We start from the raw sequence: 20098 nt of genomic DNA on the forward strand, positions 1-20098 counted from the left end.
TTCTTTTGGTACTTGGGGATTGAACTCGGGGGCACTCGATCACTGAGATACATCCCCAGCCCTGTTTTGTATTTTATTTAGACAGGGTCTCACTGAGTTGCTTAGTGCTTCGCTTTTGATGAGGCTGGCTTTGAACTTGAAATTCTCCTGCTTCAGCCTCCCAAGCCACTGAGATTACAGGCATGCACCACTGTGCCCAGCCTTGGTGTCACTTTTTAATTTTTTTTAATGTCAAATCAGAGACTCTGCACCTGATAGAAGAAAAAGTTGGCTCCGATCTACATATTGTGGGGTCGGGCTCCAAATTCCTTAATAGGACACCCATAGCCCAAGAGTTACATACAAGAATAAACAAATGGGACTTACTTAAACTAAAAAGTATTTTCTCAGCAAGAGAAACAATAAGAGAGGTAAACAGGGAACCTACATCCTGGGAACAAATTTTTACTCCTCACACTTCAGATAGAGCCCTAATATCCAGAATATACAAAGAACTCAAAAAATTAAACAATAAGATAACAAACAACCCTATCAACAAATGGGCCAAGGACCTGAACAGACACTTCTCAGAGGAGGACATACAATCAATCAATAAGTATATGAAAAAATGCTCACCATCTAGCAGTCAGAGAAATGCAAATCAAAACCACCCTAAGATACCATCTCACTCCAGTAAGATTGGCAGCCATTATGAAGTCAAGTAACAATAAGTGCTGGTGAGGATGTGGGGAAAAGGGTACACTTGTACATTGCTGGTGGGACTGCAAATTGGTGCAGCCAATATGGAAAGCAGTATGGAGATTCCTAGGAAAGCTGGGAATGGAACCACCATTTGACCCAGCTATCGCCCTTCTCGGTCTATTCCCTGAGGACCTTAAAAGAGCATACTATAGGGATACTGCCACATCAATGATCATAGCAGCACAATTCACAATAGCTAGACTTTGGAATCAACCTAGATGCCCTTCAATAGATGAATGGATTAAAAAACTGTGGCATTTATACACAATGGAGTATTACGCAGCACTAAAAAACAACAAAATCATGGATTTTGCAGGGAAATGGATGGCATTAGAGCAGATAATGCTAAGTGAAGCTAGCCAATCCTTAAAAAACAAATGCCAAATGTCTTCTTTGATATAAAGAGAGCAACTAAGATCAGAACAGGGAAGAAGAGCATGAGGAAAAGATTAACATTAAACAGAGACGAGTGGGGTGGGAGAAAGGGAGAGAGAAGGGAAACTGTATGGAAATGGAAGGAGACCCTCATTGTTACACAAAATTACATATGAGTTTGTGAGGGGAAAGGGGGGAAAAAAACAAGGGAGAGAATTAAACAACAGCAGATGGGGTAGAGAGGGAAAATGAGAGGGAAGGGGAGGGGGGATAGTAGGGGATAGGAAAGGTAGCAGAATACAACAGTCATTAATATGGTATTATGTAAAAATGTGGCTGTGTAACCGATGTGATTCTGCAACTTGTATTTGGGGTAAAAAATGGGAGTTCATAACCCACTTGAATCAAATGTATGGAAGATGATGTCATGTAATGTTTTGAACAACCAGTAAAAAAATAAAATTAAATTAAAAAAATTTTTTTTTTATGGCACTGGGTATTGACCCCAGGGCCTTGCACATCCTAGGCAAGCATTCTCTGCCACTGAGTTACACCTTCAGCCCCCTAATGTCTGTTTTTTTTTTTTTTTTTTTTTTAATATTGTGTTTTAGTTGGACACTATACCTTTATTTTATTTTTATGTGGTGCTGAGGATCAAACCCAGAGCCCCACATTTGCTAGGGGAGCACTTAATGCTAAGCCACAACCCTAGTTCCCTAATGTCTATTTTTTAAAAAGAAATAAAAATGTCTTTGGAAACTTTGTGTAAGTTTTTGATCACTGTTCTGCAATTATATTTTTGATAAAATGTTCACAGTGTTGCCTGTAGTTTGAGGAGTCACTTTAATAATTAAAAGGGCACATGAAAGGTCAACGTATTATCTAACCATCATAGATTCTGGGGAAGTTCAAAGAATGTTCCTTGGTACCTTTTTGAATAGTTGGGAGGAAATTTGCCCAATATTATGAGTAACACAGACTGAGGGATGATTCATAGGTGAATTCAACAGATTGACCTTTCAGTTGGTTCCAAGTATTGGGAAGAACATTGTACAATGACACAGAGATAAAGATTTAGGAAATAAGGAAGATTTGGGACTGGTGACTATGAAGCTATAAATGTTGGGACCAGATGGAGAAAGGACCTGATCAGAGTTCTCCTTTCCTGCTTTATCAGCTTGATAGAGAGGTTAATTAGAGATGGGAAAGGATCATGTTGACAACAAGTTTAAAGAAGGTCTGGTTCTTGGTAGGAGATTCCTATGGAGAGGAGGGAAAGAACTAAGCCAGTTTTTAGGAAGTTTTTTCCCCCCTTATGAGAAAGACTATAAATATTTATAAAAATATAAATGTTATAAGTATTTATAAAGAAATGCTCTTGGGCTGGGAATGTGGCTCAGGCGGTAGCGCGCTCGCCTGGCATGCGTGTGGCCCGGGTTCGATCCTCAGCACCACATACCAACAAAGATGTTGTGTCCACCGATAACTAAAAAATAAATATTAAAAATTCTCTCTCTCTCTCTCTCCTCTCTCACTCTCTCTTTAAAAAAAAAAAAAACAGAAAGAAAGAAATGCTCTCACCTCTTAGGGAAAGAGTGGAATGATGGTGTTACATTTGCTTCCATCCATAAAGCCAGGATAGATGGGCATCTTCACAGAGCTTTTCAGGCTTTCTGATTTTAGATAGGGAGAGGAAGTGACAAAGATGGTTTGATTGAAAATCCAGGAAGTTAAGCACAAGAACAACGTATGGATTGTGTGTTTGATACAAATTGCCATTAGTGATGGGCCAGGAGGCATGTGTATCAAGAGGATCATGGGGGCTGGGGATGTGGCTCAAGCGGTAGCGCGCTCGCCTGGCATGTGTGCGGCCCGGGTTCGATCCTCAGCACCACATACCAACAAAGATGTTGTGTCCGCCGAGAACTAAAAAATAAATAAATATTTAAAAAATTCAAAAAAAAAAAAAAAAAAAAAGAGGATCATGGTTTATTGTTGCCAATAAGCAGTCAGCTAGATGATGGAGTTGCCATTGATGCCTAGAGAAACTGCTTCCCAGGAGTCCCCATTCAGGCCTCTGTCCATAATCATGATCCTAGATGAGGAGGGGATTGGGGGGGGGGGTTGTTTTTCCAGTGATGGATTTACTGGCATTAACAAGTTTCCAACAAGTGGAATCCAACATACCTCATTATCAGAGGAATACACAACAAAATGGGGGGTGGTGTGGGAAAGGAGATTTGCGGTAAGACTTTGCTATGTATCCCATTGCCCTCTCTATGCCCTGTCCCCATCTGGTGCTGGGACAACTGGGAAAGTTTGAAGTAGAGGAGTTTTAAAGTGGATAGGTGGACAGGACTGGGTCTTCCCTGAAAGTGATTGAAAAGTTATTTGATAGATGTTAGAAGGGACTATGTCACTGGCACTTTTGCCCCAATGAGGCAATTATTTTTTTCAATAAGACCTTTTTTTGGGGTAAGACAAGATAACTAAAAATTAAGTCTAAGTTTATGAAAATTAGGCTAGCAACCTGCTTTGCACCACCATCCTAGCTGAAAAATCAGTTTACTTAGTAATCTAGTTTTACTTTTTAACAACTTCAGTGAATTATGAAAGAACATTTTATACATATATGAAATACCTCTCCAGTCTTGAGCAACTGTAGTCCTGAGTAACACCAAATTAGAAGTTTGAAAGAATGTTAAAAACATAAGATAAAGTTCAAAGAATATTTTATGTTCTGTAATTGCTTGAAACATCTAGGAGAGCTAGGTCCCTTATCTCCTCTAGAAGCGTGTATAGACTTTGCCCCTTTGTTTGGCAGTATTCTTGATATTCTTCCTGAATGATGTTTACTTTGACTTCTTGGGCAAGCTGAGCTTCTTCCATAGATCTGGTCACTTCTTTCACTAATTCACTCTTCAGCAAGAGAGAACTCTGATGAAAAAGTTCTGTGTTTGGTATCATGTATGGTTTGTTGCTTATTATTTCAAGCCTGATTGTATCAGAATGGCAACGCAAGGCTTGTACAGATATTCTTACCTATCATGGAGGAAAAAAATACATATTACTAAATCAAATTCTTTGTTATTTACAATGAAAATAATACTCCATGTAAATATAGACTTACTGTCACATGGTCAAACAAATGGAATGTAACAGATTGCCCTGCTGTTGTGGTAGAGATTATTTTGTTTTGAAATCGTTGAAGAGATCCTGGTTTCCATTCAGAACGGCTATCTGGACCACATGAGATCACTAAACCATCTTTATTTTTTAGATAAGCAGCACCTTTAATCCCAAACCTGAATCAGAGCCAGAATAAAAATTCAGAGATAATGTATTTAGTATATACATATTGTATGTTTATCTAGGATGCTAGTTTTTCTTCTAGATTAAAAACACCACTTTTCCCATGGTTTGTTTATTTTTCTATAGCAAATGAGAATACAAAATATTTAGCTATGTAAGATCCTAAAATAGATATAGATGGACATACATATGTACTCGAGAGTATCCTAGGGACCAACCCCTCGGGAAAGGGTCCATGGGTGAGAGAATGCCCCAAAGAGGTAGGTAGATGCTGGCCCGGCCCAAGCCCTTCTGTCCGAGGAAGGAGGCCCAGGGTCCCAGGTGACACTAAAATGGCCAGTTGCCCCCATTTTGTATCTATGGTAACTTTATAAATAGTTGCTTAATATTTTTATTTTTTGCAGTCCGTGGGATCAAACCTAGGGCATCGTGCATGCTACGTAAGCACTCTACCACTGAGCTATGTCCCTAGCCCTAAATAAATATTTTAGTAAATTATATCTAATGTACTGTTTTGGTTCTACATTTTTAGTTTAATTCTGATTTCTTATTACCTATTGCATTGGATGCGACATACCTCGGTATAAATACAAGCACACCATTTGTTCTAATTGAGTAAATAACTCCATCAGATATGCATCGCTCCTCAGTTTCAGGGTCCTTGTCTTTAAAGTACATGCACTGGAAGAGCTCAGTAGACTGCTTCTGAGAATGCTGTGCTGCCTGGAAGAAGCACAACCTCGAGCATTATAACAGACCTTCCTGACATTCCCAGAAGAAACCTGAAATTTACATTTCTTTTTTTTTTTTTTTAAGTATTTTCCAGTTTTTTTTTTAAGAGAGAGAGAATTTTTAATATTTATTTTTTAGTTATCTGCAGACAGAACATCTTTGTTTGTATGTGGTGCTGAGGATCGAACCCGGGCCGCACGCATGCCAGGCGAGCGCGCTACCGCTTGAGCCACATCCCCAGCCCTGAAATTCACATTTCTACAGAAAATATGTCTTTAAAAAGGTTAGAAGATGTCTAACTATTATTAATATAAAAACTGTTTTCTATTATGAATCAAATCAATTTTTTGAGAACTTAGTATATCCAGTATTATCCCATCAAAAAAGTCATAAAAAAATAGATTATTTTATAAAAATAAACTTGTTTTTAGTTCATCGAAGTAGAGGCTGGCAAATTTGGGACATGTCCTTAGAGCACAGAAAAAGTATTATATATATATATATATATATATGTCCTGTCTTTTTTAAGGCTGGGCTGCCAATGTCTCTTTGGTGGAAATGTAAATTAGCCCTACTATTACTGAGCAATTTAGTAATATGCATCAACATTTTATTTCTGTATACCTTTTGACTCAGTAATTCCCTTTCTAGGATTTACCCAGGCAATAATCTGAAAAATCCATAACAATGTATGCACTAGGATGGTTATAAACAAAACTTTCTGTAATGATGGAAATGTTCTGTATCTGTTACTAATAGGTGGCTGCTAACCACAAGTGAACTGAATTTTTAATTCTAAATAATTTAAATAATCATTGTGGCCAGTGGCTACAGTATTGTACAATAGAAAACACAAACATTGGATACAGAATATTATCTTAAACATTTAGTTACTTTGTAATATTCTGCATCACCCAATGGTTTAGTTCTATACAATCTTATAACTACTAGTAATAATATGAAATAGAATAAAAAGTAGCTTCTAAAATAATGATATAGTTATAGCAACATGATATGCTATCAATTATAGGTTATATAAATGAAAAAATTTAAAACAGCAGATATTGTATATTTTATAAATGAAAATGTTAGTGCTGTCTAGAGTTGAGTGGCAAGGGGTTAGGTGAATTTTTTGTCTTCCTATCTTTATGTATTGTTTGAACCTTTATATTCCTGCCTTTTGGGAAGAACATCTAAACTATCATCAAATTTGGAAATTCAAGACAACCATGCTGATGTGTTCCTATAGTCCCAGCTTCTAGGAAGGGTGAGGCCAAAGGATCATTTGAGCCAAAGTTTGAGACTAACTTGGGCAACATAGTGAGACTTTTGTCATTAAAAAAGAAAGAAAGAAAAAAAAAACCCCAAATCCACATGTTATCTAAGAATACTTGCAAATATATTAAGAGTATTGTTAGAATAATTCTAGAATTTGTTAATGTGTATGGTATTCCATTCTATAATAAAGCTCAGTAGTAGCGCGCTTGCCTAGAATGCGTGAGGCACTGGGTTTGATCCCCGGTACCACATATAAATAAATTTAAAAAACAACAACAACAAAAAAATAAAGAGATGATGGGAAAAGAATTGTAAAATGTCTTCTTACTCGGTTTCTGTTGTTGATATGTCTGCACAATTCCTCAAGATCCTTGTTGCTGAGTAGGTTTTCTTTCATTTCCATTTTCTTATCTTTTGAAATGGCTGCCATTAACAATCTGTGTACTACAATATCTGAATATCTTCTTATTGGAGAAGTAAAATGGGTATATTTATCTAATGCAAGACCTTCAGAAAGAAACCAAAATATCAGAATTAACAAAAAATGTCTATGCTTTTTAAACAAATTGCTGAAGGTTACAATCACACAGAAGAAAATTTTATCATTCACCATAATGATGGAACTCTTCCTCCGCACATGATCCAGTAGAGAAATACAGTGCATTAGACATAGCCTGTGTAGCCATAGAGCGTAGCAGTCTGTTTACAATAGGATCATTGGAGTCATTAGCATTATCCAGAGAATCAGCCAGCGTTTTATTGGACCTAATAAAGAACAGAAAAACCTTTATGTAGTCCCAAAGTTAAGGTAGAAGTAAGGGTTTATGGGGAACCCTTTGCTTTTTGGTCTGATTACCTTTATCTGCCAGCAGTTAAATTTCTTTTGGACACATTTCAGAAGCAACTCTTTTTAATTACAGAAGTCTAGTTTGCTTTTAGGATTTAAACAAAAGAAGAATGTCACAGATTAAATAAATTTCTTTAGTAAAGCAGTGTCCTGAATAATACTAGGTTGAGTAATTCTTGTAAATAGTAGGTGGTTAAATTCTTACCAAGTTGAATTCTTTTTTTTTTTAATATTTTTTTTAGTTGTAGATGGACCTTTATTTTATTTATTTTTATGGGGTGCTGAGGATCGAACCCAGTGCCTCACACATGCTGGGCAAATGTTTACCACTAAGCTACAGCCCCAGACCCCCAAGTTGAATTCTTTTTTTGTGGGGGGTACAGGAATTGAACTAGGGGGGCACTTGACCACTGAGCCACATGCCCCAGCCCTATTTTGTATTTTATTTAGAGACAAGGTCTCACTGAATTGCTAGTGCCTCACTTTTGCTGAGGCCGGGCTTTGAACTCGTGATCCTCCTGCCTTTGCCTCTAGAGCCACTAGGATTACAGGCATGTGCTACTGCATCTGGCCCAAGTTGAATTCTTTTTTTTTTTTAATATTTATTTTTTAGTTGTAGTTGGACACAATACCTTTATTTTATTTATTTATTTTCATGTGGTGCTAAGGATCAAACCCAGGGCCTCACATGTGCTAGGCGAGTACTGTACCACTGAGCCCCAGTCCCAGCCCCCCAAGTTAAATTCTTAAAATACTTAATTTTAAAAATCCAAAAATCTAATACAGGTCAATTTTTTTTTTTTTTTTTTTGGTGGGTACTGGAGATTGAGCCCAGAAGCAATGTACCATTGAGATAACATTTCCAGCCCTTTTTTCATTTTTTAAATTTTGAGACAGGATCTTGTGCTGAGGGCCATTGCCAAGTAGGAATGATGCATCGAAATTTCCTTGCCAGCGTACCCCATGTTAAATGGACTTGCCTTGGAAATTCGCTGTGACATTGCATGTGTGTTTGAGAAAGGTGACCCTGCTCAAGGACGAGGGTGGATCCAGGTTTAGGGTGTATCCTGCAGGTTTTAGGAAGTATCCCGGTTTAGGATAATTTGGGTTTAGGGCATTCCCAGTTTAGGACAATCTGGATTTAAGGCAGTTCCAGGTTTAAGGTTATGGCTGCTGGGAATAGGGCGTATCCTGCTGCCTGAGTTCCCGTTGAGTTCTCGTGGAATTGAGAAAGTATTTGGGACGTGAATTGTGCAGCAGAACTTGGATTTCCCCAGAACGTGTTTGTACAGGGCCGGTGTGAGTTCGGGAATAAAGAATTGCTGTTTGAATCTACAAAGCTGTGAGTGGCTCGTGATTTTGTGCCCAGCCAAGACTGGGAATAAAGAATTGCTGTTTGAATCTACAAAGCTGTGAGTGGCTCGTGATTTTGTGCCCAGCCAAGACTGCGGCAATCTTGCTGAGTCTAGCCCCAAACTTGAAGTCCCCCCTGGCTTAACCTCCTGAGTTGCCTATGCCTGGCAGCCTTTCTTTTTAAATATGCTCTCAACCACTGAGCTACATCTCTACCCCTTTTAATTTTAATTAGAGACAGGGTCTTACAGAGTTGCTTAGGGCCTCACTAGGTTGTTTTGGTGGCTTTGAACTCACAGTCCTCCTGACTTAGCCTCCCAAGCCCCTGGGATTACACACATGTACCACCACGCCTGGCTCAAAATAATTTTTTAAAACCCAACAAGTAGGGCTGGGTTGTAACTCAGTGGTAGAGCACTTGCCTAGCATGTGTGCCTGAGGCCTGGGTTTGATCCCCAGCACCACATAAAACTAGATAAACAAACCAGGAAATACAGATGTATATAAATAGTTAAACTAGCCAGGGACTGTGGTGTCTTCCTGCAATCCCAGCTGTCTGAGTGGCTGAGGAAGGAGGATTCCAAGTTTGAAAGCTAGCCCCCTGGCAACTTAGTGAACATTATTTGAAAAAAAAATAAAAAGGGCTGGGGACATAGCTTGATAGAGTGCTTGCCTAGATGTGGAGGACTCTGGGTCTGATCCCCAACATGGCAAAAATAAAGATCTGCCAATGTACAATACTTCCTGCCATTCATCTGCCTGCCTCAAAGGAGGAATACCGTGTATCAATGAAGAAGCCTTTTGCTTTAGCACATTCTCGGAGCTCAGAAAAAAACTCCTGGTGTGGAGAAGGATGTTGGCGCAACAAGGCTTGATGAGGGAAGTTCTCCCAGATCTTCTTGGCTACCCAGTGGTTGGCCAGGATCATGCATTCAGCCACTGTCTCATGGACCTCCAGGGGTTGCTTGGGGATGAGGTCATGAATATTCTTTTTTTCATCGAGCTGCACTCGAACCTCTACCCCTTCCAGTTCCAGGGCACCACAACGGTCTCGTTTAGCTCGGATATGGCGAGCTATATCAGTCAATTTTCCAATTGCCCATACTAATTCCTCCAGTTTGGCTTGTCTGCTCTTCTCATCCAAGTCTTTAAGTTCTGGAATATCATCAACAATGCTGAAGTTTCCATCCAGTAGTTCCTGGGCTGCTTCATAGAAGAGTTTATAAGCTGATCGAATAATGGTTCTGCCATACCACACTTTCTTAATTTCATAAGAGGTTTCATCCAATTCCCACATGACACTTACAGCATACCTACAAAACCAGTAACATCAACAACATCACTATTCAGCTCTTATTTTTGAAGCAAACAGAACTTGACCCTAAATGTAACTTGAAAGAAATTACATCACTACAGGTTTTTGGTTCAATTACTCAATCCAACCACACTAATAATAAATCAAAATGTATTTTAACTTTAATCAAAGATGTTAGGCTAGGTTCTAAGTTCTGAAAAAATCTGAAATGAGTTTATATGTAACAATACATAATCTACTTTATAGGTCTCCATTTTGACTAGAATATACTGGCACTGATAGAAGAGTCTATTTAGCTTCCCAGGATAATACAGCAAAGCCTTTTAGATTCTACAGGATGACAGTAAGCTAAGGTACCAGTCTTGATGACAGCTTAATTTAGCAAATGTTCATTCAGCAAAGAACCATTTTGCCATCAAAACACGTTTGTTTCCTGGGTTGGTGGTGCACGCTTATAATTCCAGTGACCAGGAAGGCTGAGGCAGGAGGATCACAATTCAGACCAGCCTCCGCAGCTTAGTAAGACCTTGTCTCAAAAAATAAAAAGGTTTAGGGTTGTGGCTCAGTGGTTAAACACCCCTAGATTCAATCCCTGGTACCAAAACACTTCATTTAATAACTAGTTGGTGTGGTAGCCCATACCTATAATCCCAGTATCTGGGGTGGCAGAGGCAGGAGGATCACAAATTCAAGGCCAGCTTGGGCAACTTAGCAAGATCTGTCTCAAAATTTTAAAAGGACTAGGGATGTAGCTCAATGCTAGAACACTTGCCTAGCATATAGTGAGGCCCTGGGTTTGATCCCCAGTACTGCTAAAATGTGTTTATGTATGTATACACAATTTGTATTTTGAAAAAAAAAAGACTACCCATATCTAAAGAGTTCTCAAGTCAGTAATGGATCACACAACCAAACTGAAAATGGGAAACGAATAAGAATCCCACAGAAAAGGATACACAAATGATTGTGAAACATAAGAATGTTTAACTTTCCTCATAGTAGGAAAAATACAAATTAAAACTACTGTGGGCTGGGGATGTGGCTCAAGCGGTAGCGCGCTCGCCTGGCATGCGTGCGGCCTAGGTTCGATCCTCAGCACCACATACAAACAAAGATGTTGTGTCTGCCGAAAAAACTGAAAAATAAATAAGTAAATATTAAAAATTCTCTCTCTCTCAAAATAAAAAAAAAAATAAAACTACTGTAAGATACCATTCTTCAGGCTGGTACTATAGCTCAGTGGCAGAACACTTGCCAGGTATGCGTGAGACACTGGGTTCGATCCTTAGCACCACATAAAAATAAAACAAAGGCATTTCTGTCCCTCTACAACTACAAAAAATTTCTTAAGACGGACACAGTAGCACACGCCTGTAATCCCAGCAGCCAGGGAGGCTGACACAGGAGAATAGTAAGTTTAAAGCCAGCTTTGGCAACTGCAAGGTGCTGAACAATTTGGTGAGACTCTGTCTCTAAATGAAATTCAAAATCGGGTTGGGGGATGTGGCTCAATGGTTGAGTATGTCTGAGTTCAATTCCTGGTACAAAAAAAAAAAAATGTTTTCAAATATCAAATTACCTAAAAGAAAAATACAATGCCCTGTGTTGGCAGGGCTGTGGGGAAATAAACACCTACATACCTTAGTGGTAGGAATATATTGGTGCAAATTCTTGAGGTCAATTTATTGATCCAAACACAAATGATGTACCCTTGATACATTCCATTTCTAAGAATTTAAGATACACTATTTTTTTTAATATTAATTTTTTAGTTGGACACAATATCTTTATTTATTTATTTTTATGTGGTGCTGCAGATCGAACCCAGGGCCTCGCACATGCTAGGTGAGCACTCTACTGCTGAGCCACAACCCCAGCCCTAAGATACACTATTTTTTAAAACACAAAGTGACTTGTGTTCAAAGTATTTTGATAATTTTTTTTTTTTTTTTTTGGTACCAGGGATTGAACTCGGGCACTCGACCACCGAGCCACATCCCCAGCCCCATTTTGTATTTATTATTAGAGACAGGGGCTCACTGAATTGCTTAGCACCTCACTAAATTGCTAAGGCTGGCTTTTTTGTGTTAAAAAATCATATTTGTGTACATATTAAATCTAGGAAAAATCTGGTTATCACCAGGTATGGTGGCGCACGACTATAATCCCAACAGCTTGGGAGGCTGAGGCAGGAAAATCACAAATTCAAAGACAGCATCAGCAAAATTGAGGCACTCAGCAACTCAGTGAGACCCTGTCTCTAAATAAAATACAAAATAGGGCTGGGGATGTGGCTCAGCGGTTGAGTGCCCCTGAATTCAGTCCCCATACCAAAATTTTTAAAAAGTTACTGAGAAAAAGCAATAGGAAAGAGCATTTCATTAAATATTTTTTGGAATCTGTGAATTTGGATTATATGATTTTATTACCTATTCAGAGATAAACAAACTTTAACTATAATAAATGAACAACTACCTAAATTCATTATTCTGATGTAGAACAGCTTCAACCAGGGAATGCATGTGTACAAAGCTATACACATTTGTTCCCAGACTAGCTGAATTTAAAAGCTAACAGGGAAAAGAACAGAAAGAGGGGAAGGGAAGGCTGGAGAAATAAAGCTGCCTAAAAATAAGTGTACAGCAGAGTTTAGAGGAGACAGGGAAAGCAGGCCACAGGGGAGAGGGTGGTAAGAGATATTGGAAGAGGAAAGAGGCCTGAGCAGAGAGCATCAGGTACCTCAAAGGGCCAAGACAAACTTTTAAGATAAAAATAATAAACTCACCTATCAACACCTCCCAGCAGGGAACACAAATCAGCACTGAGGATAGAGGGCAGCATATCATAGCGACGATCTGCTAAATAATAAGTGGTGGCCCTGTGAATGACACATATGCAGTGACTGACCTTCAGCCGGGAGAAACAGAACTGCTGACAGCATAGGCTGCAGAGAGGTAAATGGCTGAGACCTCAGTACAGATTCCCCAAGGCTGCTGCTCTTCATAAAGTGCAGCAGACTGCATAATAAAATGATTCCCATGTTCCTACTTTTCTAAATGATTCTCCTTTGGGCTGAATATTCTTCCACTGATGTAAGAAAGAAAGAGCAACACAAATCTTGGTCATATAAGAAAAACTGGAGTGTAATGATCCAATGTTTATATAAAAGTAGTATATTACTACATGAAAATTTAACCCATTTCAATTTAGTAGGAATCATGGTGTAAAAAGGTTAAAAAAGGAAAGGTAAATTGACCAAGCTACTATTTAAAGGGGGAATGACCACTTTTTTTGGAAGGAATTTTCAGAATTGTACAAACATAAAATCTTTGCACATCTGAAATTAGCACAGATAAAAAAATAATAGTCACATACACACACCATGGTGCTGATCTTACCTTGTTCTAGCTTCCACATCAATGTAAGAATTGGGAGCCACAAAGTGTGTTACATCTGCAATGTGAACTCCAAGTTCCAGGTTGCCATTATTTAAGGTTCTAACTGACAGTGTATCATCCACATCTTCACAACCTTTGGGGTCAATGCTGAACACAAGATGGGTTTTCCTCAAGTCTTTACGTTCTTGTTCCTCTTCAGGACTCACCTTCCAAGGATTTTCTGGTGTGTTTACTGGCATCTCACACATCTACATGAGAGGCCAAATATTCAGCAATTTATATACCACAAGTTTCTATTAAAAAGCTCTCTTACATTTTCAATGTAACCATGTAGAAATTTATTAATTTCCAATTACCTTCTGCATCAACCTATTTTGCTTCTTTTGATCAATCATTATTTAATGGATGCCCCAGATGTGTCAGGCCCTGGGCGAGGGTGTGGAAAGTAGGAGTCAACAGAAAAGAAAGACCCCCTTGAGGACCTTTGCAATCTGATAGGAAATGTCCCGCAATTTCCACCAGCCTCATCAGTTATGCGGGCTAGCACAAAATGAATTAGCAGCTTATGAGTACAAATAATGTAATCCATTTCCAAATGATTCATCTATTTAAATGAAGATTAAGCCTTTTTTTTCCTTTTCAGTACTAGGGATTGAACCCAGTACTGAAACTTATTGAAATACATCCCCAGCCTTTTTTATTTTATATTTTGAGACAAGGTCTCCCTAAGTTGTGGAGGCTGTCCTTGAACTTGGGATCCTCCTGCTTCAGCCTCCTGTGTTGCCAGGATTACAGATATGCACCAAAATGCCTGGCTGTCCTTGAGCTTTTCACCTCAAGCCTGGAAAAAAATCAACATGTCCCAAATAATACAAAGCTTATTCCTTAAAGATTATTTAAACAGGACAAATCTAGGACATTTTCTCTCCTTTATTATCTGTTTAAACCATCAATTTGCAGTTAAGTAGGCTGAAAGGGGAGAGAACTCTAAGTCTTGTGAAGTCTAATTCACACTTTATTTTATTCTAACATTTTCTCTGCCGCCAAACAAGTCAACCAATAATTTCCAGAAACTAATGTTAAACATAAAAATTTAATAATGTAAAATATTCTAAAATATTTTCTTATTATAACTCCTGTCCTGTCAAGTACTCTAATGAAAATAAGAATATTCATACACTCTTGATGGTAATGCAAACTGGTCTAATTTTTTCTGGAAAACAATCTGCCAATACATAATGAAAGCTATTTGAATTTTTTATGCCCTTTGACTTGGTAATCTCACTTTAAAGATTACATTCCAAGGGAATGATCAAAAGGGAAAAAAAGGCAATGTTGATAAAAATGTTTGAAGTAGGATTTTTTATATTACTGAAAAATTAAACAGCCCAAATGCCCAACAATTGAGGAATGTTTAAGCAAACTAGGGTACATCAATATGCAGTAATTTGTCATAACTACTAAAAATAAGTAGGCTATGTCAATACATAGACATAATTTTAAGTGAAAGAAGCAGAACAGAAATAAGTGCACTCAATGAATATGGCTATGCAAGAATTATAAACAAGATTTATGGGGATTTTAAAAGACCATAAAGTGATGGAAATGGCTGATGTTTTATGTTCATTGGATTTTTGTTTTCTGTAAAGGTTACAAAAACTTTTTCATAGTGAGCATGATTTTTTTGACCCATGGGCTGGAGATGTATGGATCAGAGGAATCTGTTCCCCGTAGTTTTATGAAGCCTCTGGTTGAACAACTCTGAAGGGGAGTAGAGTCCAATGGGTCTATAACCAAGTACATTTACAGTTGTTGAGGATGGATGTATACTGACTGCAGGACATTGACATGTCATTTTTAAGCACAGTTGGAAAATGTAAAAATTTTAGAACTATGAGGCTCTAGGAAACAAATTTTACACTTGAAGCAGACTTCACTCTGGTTCAAATATGAAATAAAGTGGAGTGAGATTTTTTTCATTACTCTGTGGCTTTAGACAGTGGGTTGTTACATAGCATAAAGATTTTTCTTTCTTAATGATGAAACAACAACAAAAGCAAAACGAAAATGTGTGCTACTAGATCAAAGGCCTCTGGGAAATCTGACCTGAGCTTCTGAGAAAGGGACAACTGAAATACTGTTTTCCACCAGGATGGTTGCAATCTCCCCTTCCAGATCACCGATTCTTCCTAAAACACGCACAAAATGCCCATTTGGATACACAGATGTTGACTCCCAGGAATCGATGCGCACAACCACCCTGAAGTCCTGCACAAAGGAAAAAATAAAACATGAGCCAAGCACTAGGAGTTAAGTGGTTCAGTTAGAAACATCAAGCAAACAAGAGATAAACAGCACTCAGTTCCAAAGAAAGGGGCAAATTTGCAATACTGGTGTGTGGTGGTTTATTTTATTTATTTTTATTCTTCCTGTTTTACTGAATTGCCAGATGGCATTGCAAATGCTTGGCTCATTGCTTTGAAGGGAGGCATTACCTCTCTACATCAAGTAAGTGGACTGGAAATTTTAGTTTGTTAAAGAAAAGCAGTTGTAATACATTTTAGTTAATACTTGCAACACAGGGATAAACCTAATTATGCATGGTCTAAATTAAGTTTTAAAATGGCAGTCTCAATTTTAAGTGTTTGGGAATTACTTTCTAATTTCTTTCTTTTTTTTTTTTTTTTTTGTAGCAGTTATTGAACGCAGGGGCGTTTAACCACTGAGCCCCATCCCCAGCCCTTTTTTATATTTTATTTTTAGACAAGGTCTCACTGAATTGCTTAGGGCCTCACTAAATTGTTAAGGCTGGCTTTGCACTTGCAACCCTCCTGTCTCAGCCTCCTGAACTTCTGGGATTACAGGCATGTGCCACTGCATCTGGCTTCTAATTTCTTTGAAGTCTTAAGATGATCTTGGGTAGGAAAGAAGATATCAGTGTAAATTGGAACGTCACTACCCAACAAGTCCAGGAAACTATGGAAATGGAATGTGTGTAGTTGGAACTGACCTCTGAGAGTCTGCAAAAAACTGTAAGATGTAAAGATACAATGTCCAGGTTACAGACTGGGGACATTCTGCCTTAGTGTCTCATAAACTGCAAAACATCAGGTGAATTAAATTGGGCAATTCCCACACTCTTTGCCACAAGAAAAGTTTAATTTCTAACTTTCTTGTTTATGTCTTCTCTCCAGTGCTATTTTCCTTTATGGATAATCGATTCTGTGAAGTACCACTACATCATCCCTACAGGGCAGAGTGATCGTATTTCTATATCTCTTGCTGGAAGAAAGCTTGTTAGTGTTGGCAAAGTGTATCTATTGAAAGTTTCTGGGTTGGACAGCTGGATAATGTATGTTCGTTCAGGTTGTCCTACACAGCTCTTTCTAGGACGATTTCTCTCTGGCCTTCATTTATTAACCACAGACTACTTAATAGATGGTTCTTATATATTTAGAACTTTTAAAAAACAGTATCTTAGAGTGCCAGAATCCATCAATAATTTATTTTCTCTTATGCAAAGGAATTAATAACGCTTCCTGGTACTGCTCAGAAGTTGGTAAAGACAGAAGGAGAACAGTAGAGGTACAGTGTTGGCTACCTGGAGGGCTTCCGCTTGCTGGGTACTAATTCGAATTTTGGGGATTCTGTAATCCCAAGGTGTAACTAGGATTTTCTGAGCATTTTTGCCCTGAGATTGGACCTCTTCTTTGGATGGAAATGTCACCACATAATCCCGCCAGTTCTTCTGAAGAATGCCCACCACTCGACCTTGGGAGGACAAAACAGAACAAAGCAATTAATTAGTAAGATGTCTTTTACCTGGACTGTGAGCAGCTCAGCAGTAAAGAAGCAAACAAGAATGCAAAGTCCCATTTTTTCAAGCACATCTACACAAGAGGTGTTTAAAGATTTGCCTTCTGAGCATTTTAAAGATATTTTTTAAGATAAATAATTTTTTATATGTGATCATCATGCCCCTTTTTTCTTTTGGACCTGATGTGACATTTAGAATCCATTGGTGCCATTTTCTCTTTTGCTAGTTCTTTATCAATCTTAGGTTCTGGAATACTGAACCCAATAAGAGTCAAATGATTTTCACTCTTTTTTTTTTTAAAGGCTAAGGGTGAGATATAGGAGATTGGGACTGGGACAGAGACTGCTAGTTACCACTCACTCTTTTTTTTTTTAATATTTATTTTTCAGTTTTCGGCGGACACAACATCTTTGTTTGTATGTGGTGCTGAGGATCGAACCCGGGCCACACGCATGCCAGGCGAGCGCGCTACCACTTGAGCCACATCCCCAGCCCTCAAATGATTTTCACTCTTAAACCATGCCCTCTTCTTTGGGTTTTCACTGTCATCTTTCATTCTTTCACCAGTGAGGCTTGCTTGGCCCGTTATTCACAAAAAAATATACAAATCATAAGTCTGATACATAGCACTTTTAATCAGCACTTATTGAAGCCAAGAAAAAGACAGATGTAATTGTTAAAAGTGCTTTTCTTTCATAAATATTATTGAGCCCCTTCCTAATATGAGGGCCTGTTGTAGATACAGAAAATATAGCAAAATCAAAACAAAGTCCCTGAATTCATGGAGTTTATATGTAATCAGTTTGAGTGGGAAACAGACAAAAATAAAATATGTCAGTCTGGCACGATGGTACACACTTGTAATCCTGGCAATGCAGGAGGCTGAAGGAGGAGGATTGCAATTTTGAGGCCAGCCTCAGCAACTTAAGACCCTGTCTCAAAATATACAGTAAAAAGGGTTGGAGGTGGGCTGGGGATATGGCTCAAGTGGTAGCGCGCTCGCCTGGCATGTGTGCGGCCCGGGTTCGATCCTCAGCACCACATACAAACAAAGATGTTGTGTCCACCGAAAACTAAAAAATAAATATTAAAAATTCGCTCTCTCTTTAAAAAAAAAAAAAGGGTTGGAGGTGTAGTTTGGTGGTAGAGTGCTCCTGGGTTCAAGGTTCAATCCCCAGGACCACAAAATAGAAATAAAGAAATACATATGAGGTAGTGATAATTACTAAGAAAGGCACTAAATGGGGTAAGATGATCAATAAAGATAAAGGGTCAGAATTGGCAGCTATTTTAAATAAAGGGACATTTGAGCAGAGATTTGAAAGAAAGTGAGGAAACAGATATGAAATCATTTGGGGAAAGCTTGTCCAAGTCAAGGAAGATCAAGTCATGTCAATGTGGCTGGAGAAGAAAAGAATAATAGAGCAGCCCAAGCTGGGGGTACTATATAGGCCATGATAAGGACTTTGAATTTTACTCTTAAAGAAATAGGAGTTATTGGGCTGGGGATGTGGCTCAAGCGGTAACGCACTCACCTGGCATGCGCAGGGTTTGGGTTTGATCCTCAGCACCACATAAAAATAAAGATGTTGTGTCCACCGAAAACTGAAAAATAAATATTAAAAAAATTCTCTCTCTCTCTCTTAAAAAAAAAAAAAAAGAAAAGAAATAGGTGGTAGCCCTTGGAACATTTTGAGTAAAGACATGGCAGGACCCAACTCATTTTTTAAAGTCTCACTGAGAGTAAGAGTAGGGGCAGAGAGGCTACTGAGGAGTCTGATGCGATAATTGTGTGAAGGGTGCCTGTGGACCATGCACAGAGAGGTGTGATAAGAAGTGTGGGAAATGGCTGGATTCAGGTCAGATGTTAAAGTTGACCAGATATGCTGACATATGAAGAAAATTTAAGGAAAATCCCAAGGTGTTTGGGTTGACCGACTCTTAATAGTCAATTTGCCTTTTACTGAGATGGGGAGCATTTGGGGAAGAGTAGGCCTCAGGGTAGAGGTCAGACATCTGTTATTGAGTGTGTTAAGTCTTCAAGGAATGATGCCGAAGAGATGACTGATTAAATGAAGTTGGAGGGTGATAAAGGGTTTGGACTGCAGATAGAAAGTCAAACACTGAATGAAGTCTCTGTGGAAGAGTGCAGAGAATAACAGGTCCAGAGCAGAGCAGCTGTATGCCCAAGAGGATGACACCATGGAAAACCAGCAAAATACAGAAGGACCATCATGGGCTGTCTCCTAACCAGAGCTGATGGAGCCTGGGCTCCCAGACTCCAAAGGGAGAAGCAATGACCGATCAGTCAAATACCACTGACAGGCTGAAGAATGGGAATGGGAACTGACCAGTGTTTAGCAACTCAAGATCACTGGTGATCTGGACAAGAGCAGTTTTAGAGGAGGGGAGTTTTTTTATTTTTGAGTTTTTATTGAGTTTCATCATAAACTGATGCAGAAAAGAGGGCGACAGATGGAAGGGATATGGGACCCAGAGAGGGTTTTTGTTTTAAAATGAGTGACATAGCATATTTGGCTACAGATAAGATTAAAATACACGAGGGGATGCAGGTTCAGCTCAGTGGTAGACCATGCGCTTAGCATGCTCAAGGCCCTGGGTTCAATCCCTAGCACCAAACCAAGGGGTACTTTATTACCATGCTTCCCCAATTTTGAGACAGAGACTAAGTTCTTGAGGGTCTCACTAAGATAATTAGACTGGCCTCCAACTTGTGATTTTCATGCCTTAACCTTGCAAGTCACTGGGATTTCTGGCATATGCCAACATGTGCAGCAAAGAGACTGTCTCATATTCCAAGTGTTATTGTACAACATGCTGACTATGGTTAACAATGTACTGTAGTCTTGAAAATCACTAGATTTTAAGGCTCCTCACTATAAAAACAATTATGTGAAATAATTCATGTT

General features: G+C 38.7%; 1 protein-coding gene and 1 long non-coding RNA gene across 8 annotated transcripts in view; one reads left to right on the top strand and one right to left on the bottom strand.

The window, feature by feature from the left end:
- The window catches only part of LOC308646623, a 39873-nt gene extending 21746 nt beyond the window's left edge, over positions 1–18127 (top strand). The window contains exon 3 of one of the 2 annotated variants that reach the window (XR_014021435.1): positions 17558–18127. This is a non-coding gene — a long non-coding RNA (uncharacterized lncRNA). Of the gene's footprint in view, positions 1–5298; positions 6756–17557 lie in introns of those variants that run through there. The other variant, XR_014021436.1, reaches the window with a different exon arrangement.
- The window catches only part of DIS3L (DIS3 like exosome 3'-5' exoribonuclease), a gene marked incomplete at its 5' end in the record, with an annotated part of 41862 nt that continues 24861 nt past the window's right edge, over positions 3098–20098 (bottom strand). For 4 of the 6 annotated variants that reach the window (XM_081289807.1, XM_081289806.1, XM_081289808.1 and 1 more), the window contains 10 exons: positions 3098–4158; positions 4247–4421; positions 5006–5151; positions 6767–6945; positions 7049–7203; positions 9418–9951; positions 12739–12831; positions 13352–13599; positions 15458–15619; positions 16953–17122. In XM_081289807.1, the coding sequence (XP_081145933.1) occupies positions 3850–4158; positions 4247–4421; positions 5006–5151; positions 6767–6945; positions 7049–7203; positions 9418–9951; positions 12739–12831; positions 13352–13599; positions 15458–15619; positions 16953–17122 (2171 nt within the window). In that variant the 3' untranslated portion in view covers positions 3098–3849. The remainder of the gene's footprint in view (positions 4159–4246; positions 4422–5005; positions 5152–6766; positions 6946–7048; positions 7204–9417; positions 9952–12738; positions 12832–13351; positions 13600–15457; positions 15620–16952; positions 17123–20098) is intronic. The other 2 variants (XM_081289810.1, XM_081289811.1) reach the window with 2 other exon arrangements.

The sequence above is a fragment of the Spermophilus citellus genome, assembly GCF_964194105.1.
Source record: "Spermophilus citellus genome assembly, chromosome: 4".
In the NCBI taxonomy this organism is placed as follows: domain Eukaryota; kingdom Metazoa; phylum Chordata; class Mammalia; order Rodentia; family Sciuridae; genus Spermophilus; species Spermophilus citellus.